Source organism: Penaeus vannamei, chromosome 15 (assembly GCF_042767895.1).
Source record: "Penaeus vannamei isolate JL-2024 chromosome 15, ASM4276789v1, whole genome shotgun sequence".
Taxonomy (NCBI): Eukaryota; Metazoa; Arthropoda; class Malacostraca; order Decapoda; family Penaeidae; genus Penaeus; species Penaeus vannamei.
Window position 1 is genome coordinate 2,279,690 of NC_091563.1, and position 7,500 is coordinate 2,287,189.

General features: G+C 38.1%; 1 protein-coding gene across 1 annotated transcript in view; it reads left to right on the plus strand.

Moving 5' to 3' along the window:
* LOC113822318 (metabotropic glutamate receptor 4-like) overlaps window positions 1-7,500 on the plus strand; it is a 102,480-nt gene that overhangs the window by 81,995 nt on the left and 12,985 nt on the right. Inside the window, exon 7 of the mRNA XM_070130894.1 lies at window positions 1,217-1,387. Coding sequence (XP_069986995.1) covers window positions 1,217-1,387 — 171 coding nt within the window. The remainder of the gene's footprint in view (window positions 1-1,216; window positions 1,388-7,500) is intronic.

A 7,500-nucleotide genomic window follows, 5' to 3' on the forward strand; every position in this document is an offset into this window, starting at 1 on the left:
TCAGTGATGATGATAGTGCAATGAATAAGGTGTTATATCATAAGTAATATAAGTAATAAAACTTTTATAAGTACCATAATAGTTAATAGTTCTTAGGTTTCGAACAATTTTTTTCTCAAAATCTCATCTATTTTCCTTTTACTGTGTTTCTACGATACATTTTATCATAACAAACATCAAAAACAAAATGGAAAAAGGAAATAATTTCGCAAAATAAAACAAACTACGATAAGACGCGATTTTTTTCCCCAAATAAAAGATATAGATAAAATAAATAGATAAAACAAACTTTCATCTTTTCTCAAATACAGGAAATGAATAGATAAATAAATAGATAAAAATATGTAAATCAAGGTAAATAAATAGGTAGATGAATGAATTGAGGAAATAAATAGAAAATTAATAAATAATGGAAATAAATAGACAGAGGATATAAGTAAAAGATATATATAAACAAATTAAGTAAATAAAGGATTTTTTCTTTCCCCAAAATCCATTGAATAGATAAAAGGAATACATAAATAGATAAATAAATGAAATAGTTTAAAAAAGAAAGCTTTTTTCTCTCTTCCTCCCAAACACAAAACAGGTAAATTGATAATTAACATATAAGGAATATCCTTTCATGATAAATGTCAAATATAATTTTTAGTTTTTTTTTTTTTATTCTACTTTCCCCACACACAATATAAATGAAAGTAATAACAATAATACGATGAAACCCTTTCTTTATTCATCCCAAACCACAAACAATACAAATACAAAAAAATAACAACTGCAGATTTTCTTTTTTAAATCCACAATCCCCTTCTCCTCTAACAGAAAACAAAATTAATATAATAACAACGATGATTAAAATGGTAATGATAACAATAATAACAATAAATCCTCTTTTCTCCTTTCCCCAAACGGAAAACAAAATAAAAATGATAACAATGATAATGAAAGTAATAAAAAATAGCACGATTTTCCTCTCTCCAAACAAAATACAAAATACAAAATAATAATAATGCAAATAATAGTAATAATACATAATTCCTCTCCCAAAACAGAATACGAGAAAAAGAAAAATAATCATAGAAATACAATAATCCCTCCATTTGCCACTCCCCGAACAGAATACAAAAATAATAAAAATATAAAAAAAACATAAAGAAAACAATAGTAATAATACACTAACCCCCCCCCCCCTCCATTTCCCCCTCCCCCCCAACAGAGTACTGGGAAAACCACTTCAAGTGCAAGTACCCGAACAGCTCCAAGACGCCGTACAACCAGGAGTACACCACCACCTGCACGGGGAAGGAGAAGCTGACGAGCAAGAACACCGAATTCGAGGCCCAACTGCAGTTTGTCTCCGATGCCGTTATGGCCTTCGGGTACGCCTTCAGGTAAGTCTGGAGGGGGAAAGGGGAGGGTGGGGAAGGAAGGAGGGGAAGGGAGGTGGGGGGGGAAGGGAGGTGGAGGAGGAAGGAGAGGAAGGGAGGTGGAGGAGGAAGGGAGGTGGGGGGAGGTGGGGAGAGGAAGGAGGGGAAGGGAGATGGGGAGAGGAAAGAGGGGGAAGAGAGGTGGGGAGAGGAAGGAGGGGATGTTGGAGGGGGGTGAAGGAGGGAGATACGAGAGGTTGGAGGTTCTAGAAGGCGAACTAGATAGATAGTCTGGAGGACAGGACGAAAAGGAATCCTTTGGAGATTCAAAAGTGTAAACCTCCTTGCTTCTTCCTTTTATTTTATATCGTAACAGATGTAGCTGATGCAGGTCTTAAAATTACTTTATACTGTATTTACAATCTCTGTGCGTTGTTTACTGTTAATAGCAAAGCAAGACTGTTTCATGTCTATTTACAGCACTGCTACATAGTCTGGGTCTGGCGGTCCGGTCTATTTAAGTACATGCTTTTATTTAAGTGCCTTTTATACTATGTCAGGGTCCGAGGAAGACTCTCTGGCTGTGAGGGAAAGGACTGGTGCAATGACAGCAATTGGCTTCTCCAGAGCTTTCTTGGCCACTTGGGTTGTTTCGTAATTTGGTGGTTGTTGGCGTGATGGAGACTTAATCGCCTGTTCGACCCTCGCCCAGTCGTTCTCCTTCGCTTTTCTTCTTCTTCTTCTTCTTCTTCTTCTTCTTCTTCTTCTTCTTCTTCTTCTTCTTCTTCTTCTTCTTCTTCTTCTTCTTCTTCTTCTTCTCGTTCTTCTTCTTCTTAATTTTCTTCTTTTTCTTTTTCTTTTTCTTCTCCTTCTTCTTCTTCTTCTTCTTCTTCTTCTTTTAGTGCTCTTTCTTCATAGTCTTTGTTCCGGGTAATTGCCGTTTTCTTGGCTTTACATTCTGGAGGGTCTTGTTTTTGGAAAACATTTTTGCAATCCGTGGACTTAAGCCTTTTCAATTGTCACGTCGTTGGCAGTCGCATAAAAAAAGATAATAAAATAATAAAGAATAAAAAAAAATATTTTGGTGTCGTCTACTTGATATATTGTCACTTTTCCTTGTCCAGAGCAGTCATACTTTAGCCCGCGCCTGCCTGGGGAAAAAGGGCTTTTAGTTTTAATCGTTATTAGTGCCATTGCAACCCTAATTGGCGGTTTGGCAACTCATGCTGGCTAAGGGGAAAGGCTTGGTCAGTAGCAACACGAGGAAGTGTCATGGCGCCTATTTTGATGATTGTTCAATTAAAATATAACCATTAAAATCATTATCTTCCATCCTTTTTGAAAAGAAATGACCAAAATGATACGACCACATTCGCAAAGCATCCACAACTTTTGTGACGTCATCAAGAATAGAATCAGACGCCGTGACACCCTCGAGTTGCTACTGATCTGGCCTTTCCCGTTGGTTAAGGGCAGTTTGCGAGGACACTTTCATGGTCCTTTGGGTTGTTAGGCCCTGATTGGCTCTGTAGGTCGCCTGGTTGTTATCAGGGTCAGTGTGTATAACCTGAACTCCACTCTGATCATTTCTCTCTGCCATATACACTATTACAGCTTCTTCCTAATTACCTGTCCTTGCTGGCACTGAACAGACGTCACGAGCCAGACCCTTGTCTTTGACCTCACACCAAGGAAGGAGTTTTAAGACCACGACGGCTGCCTTTCGAGAATGTCAGGAGTGTTAACATTCCGAGTGTCATGAGGTGTTTGAAAGAAGGGTGTTGAAGGGAGGTAAAGGAGAGTGGGGGAGGAGAGAGATTTGAGGAGAATAGGGAAGGGGGACACCTTGAGGCTAGTTATATATATATATATGTGTGTGTGTACGTGTGTGTGAGTGTGTGTCTGCGTCTGCGTGTGAGTGTGTGTGTGTGTGTGTCTGTGTGTGTGTTTGTGTGTGTGTGTGTCTGCGTCTGTGTCTGCGTCTCTCTGTGTGTCTGTGTCTGTGTCTGCGTCTGTGTCTGTGTCTGTGTGTGTCTGCATCTGTGTCTGTGTCTGTGTCTATGTCTCATACATACACACACACACACACACACACACCACAGAGCCCTGCCACACGCGCGACAGCTGAAAATCCCCCTCGGCTTGTATCCACCCGAATATTTCGTGCTGTCAGTCAGACATGGCTTCTCATTCAGCCTCTGCAACAATGGCATTTGCATTCATGATTACGCATTTCCTGAAGCCGCCCACAGAGCACGGGCGGCGCTGTCATGGGCGCTTTTTCGGTTTGATGTTTGGGTGTGTGTGTTTGTTTATATCTCTTTTTTTTTTTTTTTTTTTTGTATTTTGGTTTGTTTTTTCTTTTTCTGGTTTGTTTTTGTTTGTTTGTTGACACCTTTTTTGTGTGTGTTTTTTTGTTTGTCTCTTTGTTTGTTTACATCGTTTTTATGGCTTTTGGTTTGTTTGTTTACACCTTTTTGTTTATTTCTTTTTTGTTTTATGTATCTTCGTTTGTTTACTCCTCTTTCAGTTCGTTTGTTTGTTTGTTTATCTCTTTGGTTTGTTGACTCATTTCTTTGTTTGCTCAGTTTATTTCCTCGTTTGCTCGTTTCTTTTGTTTGTTTGTTCATGCTTGTTTTTGTTATGTTTGTCTATTTGTTTATTTATTTATGTTTGCTTGTTTGTTTTTACATATATATATGTATTTGTTCGTTTGTTTGTTTACTTGTGTCTATCTTTTGTTTGATTATCTACTTATTTGTTGTTGTTGTTTTTTTGTTGTTGTTGTTGTTTAATACATTAATCTACGTTTCTGAAAGCTGATAAGTAAATAAATTAGTATTTAATATTTTCAACAAAAAAAGGAAAAAAATCCTGTTCCTTTTTATATGATTTCAGAAGCGGTAAATGGTGGTTTTTCATTTTTATTTTTAGAGGATAAAGTTACAGTAAATTCAGAACAATATTGGATATAGAATTCATAATAGCATTTACACGTACATATAAACAAGGAAAATTTATCAACAATTCTCACTGTTCTTCTTGTTTTGTTTTTGTTGATGTTGATGATGTTCATGTTGTTGTTATTGTTTTTGTTGTTGATGATGCTGTTCATGATGCTGTTATTGTTGTTTTTGTTGTATTTGTTGTTTTTGTATAAGGGGGGATCCCATTTATTTTATTCATAAGTTGGTTTATTTTCGTTTCTTTCTAATCGTTAATCTTTCTCTTTGTCTATTCATCTCTCTGCATTTTATTTCCCGTGTCTTTGCAATCAAGTCTTTTTTAACTAAATTTTCATTTTTAGTGTCAATTTTCTCATTTGTACCCGGGGTTTCTGGTGCGGCAAAAAGGGAAGAAGAGAGAGAGAGAGAGAGAGAGAGAGAGAGAGAGAGAGAGAGAGAGAGAGAGAGAGAGAGAGAGAGAGAGAGAGACAGAGAGACAATGATAGAGAGAGAGAGAGAGAGAGAGAGAGAGAGACAATGAGAGAGAGAGAGAGAGAAAGACAATGAGAGAGAGAGACAATGAGAGAGAGAGAGAGAGACAATGAGAGAGAGAGAGAGAGAGAGAGAATGATAGAGAGAGAGAGAGAGAGAGAGAGGTACAGAAAGACAGTCAATATTTTCTCCTTTTCTATACACACACACACACACACACACACACACACACATATACACACACACACATACATCTATATACATATATATGTGTGTGTGTGTCTGTATGTATGTGTGTGTGCGTGTCTATGTGTGTGTGTGTGTGACTCTTCTTCCATTCTTGAACCGCGAAGGAGCCCGACCATTGGACCCAAAATATGCGATATATCTTTGGATTTTTCCGAAGAGACACGTACCAGAAAATCCTGTATGGAGTTGAGTTGGTGAGAGAAGAGTCAGCAGTCTGGGCACGTCTCTCTCTCGCTCTCTCTCTCTCTCTCTCTCTCTCTCTCTCTCTCTCTCTGTCTCTGTCTCTCTGTCTCTCTGTCTGTCTGTCTGTCTCTCTCTCTCTCTCTCTCTCTCTCTCTCTCTCTCGCTCTCTCTCTCTCTCTCTCTCTCTCTCTCTCTCTCTCTCTCTGTCTCTGTCTCTCTGTCTCTCTGTCTGTCTGTCTGTCTCTCTCTCTCTCTCTCTCTCTCTCTCTCTCTCTCTCTCTCTCTCTCTCTCTCTTTCTTTCGTTCTTTCTTTCTCTCTCTCCCTCTCTCTCTCTCTCTCTTTCTCTTTCTCTTTCTCTTCTCTCGCTATCTATCTACCTCTCTATCTATCTATCTATCTATCTCTCTCTCTCTCTCTCTCTCTCTCTCTCTCTCTCTCTCTCTCTCTCTCTCTCTCTCTCTCTGTCTCTCTCTCTCTCTGTCTGTCTCTCCCTCTCTCTCTCTATCTCTCTCTCTATCTCTCTCTCTATCTCTCTCTATCTCTCTCTCTCTCTCTCTCTCTCTCTCTCTCTCTACTACTCTACACCTTTCTATTCCATTTTCACACTTTCTCGGAGATCCAAGATCCAGCCAATAATCCGAAAAGCCTTTGTCAAAATATATTCGACAAACAAAACAACTCAATATTGAATAACAACAAAGACACTAAAAGGCAGGACAAAATACGAAAATACACAGACAGACAAAACCAATTAGGAAAAGGAGGCAACAATTAGCGAGAAAAAAATAGTACCTGTTGTCTCGATTTTTTCGGTTAGCGAAAGTTGATGAGGTCGCTCGTTTGGCCTCGATAGGTAGCGGATAATGCATCCATAGATTCATTCACAATTCCTCCGTATATCTAAAGAATATATATATGATTCACTCTATAATCTACGGCTAGTGGATATGCAACACGACAGTGCACACTTGCAACACAGCCTCGCAGTTCTCAGGATCATTTCCAGAGTGCATCGAGCAATTCCCGGATTTAGCGAACTGCTTTTCTAGCGCTTTTTCGCTCGTTTCCAAAATGGCGCTTACAGGCTGTTTGCATGTGGGTGTGTTTTCGTAATAAAAAAAAATAGAAAAGAGGCTATAACAAAACGTTTATTTTTGAATATACAGTAGAATGTATCCAGAGATGTGAATATGATACTAAAAAAAGGTGTTTATTCCTATATTCTACGATATTACTGTAAAATATACCATTATACTATATGTAAATTTTCTCTTATGGCAAAATATAACCAACATTCTCTTTTCTTTTCTTTTTTTTTAAGATCGGTCTTACGAAATATGAACATGGATAAATGAATAAAAGCAAAAATGAAAAAATGCAGATAAAAAATGAATAGTTTTAGTCTTCATATTCAAATGTGAAAAAAATATAATTCCTATTTTTTATTAGATTACATCAACATTTACGACTTTTTGTATATACCTAGAAATATTTTCCAAAGAAAAATGAAATAGAAACTTATCTAACTATTTTTTTTTCTTTTTTTAAGAATTCATTTGTGGCTTTTTTCTTTATTCATTAATCTATTCATATGTTCATATATTTATCAGTTTTTGATTATCGCTTTATATCGTAGTTCCTTCTCCTCTCTCTTTCTCTCACTCTTCCACACTTCCTCCTCCTCTCTCTTTCCCTCTCTCTCTCTTTCCTTCTCTCTCTCTCCTTCCTTTTTTCTCTCTATTTCTTTTTTCCACTTCCTCCTCCTCTCTCTTTCCCTCTCTCTCTTTTCTTCCTTTTTTCTCTCTATTTCTTTTTTCCACTTCCTCCTCTTCTCTTTTCCCCTCTCCCTTTCCCTATGTCTTTCTGTCCCATCTTTGTTCCCCTTCCTCCAGCCACAAAGTAATAATAATAATGATAATGATAATGATAAACAGCGTTATTGATTAAGGATTAATAATAACAGACACTTTAATAACTCTTTCTCTCTCTCTCTCTCTCTCTCTCTCTCTCTCTCTCTCTCTCTCTCTCTCTCTCTCTCTCTCTCTCTCTCTCTCTCTCTCTCTCTCTCTCTCGCTCTCTATCTATCTATCTCTTTCCCTCTCCCTAATAATTTAAAAATGTGAAACTAATTGCATCATTTCTTCTTTTCTCTCCTCCTCCTCCATCCTTCCCCCTTCCCTCCCCTTCCTCCTCCCTTCCCCCTTCCCCTACCCCTTCCCCTTCCCCCTCCTCCTCATCCCCTCCCCCTTCCCTTCCCCTCCCT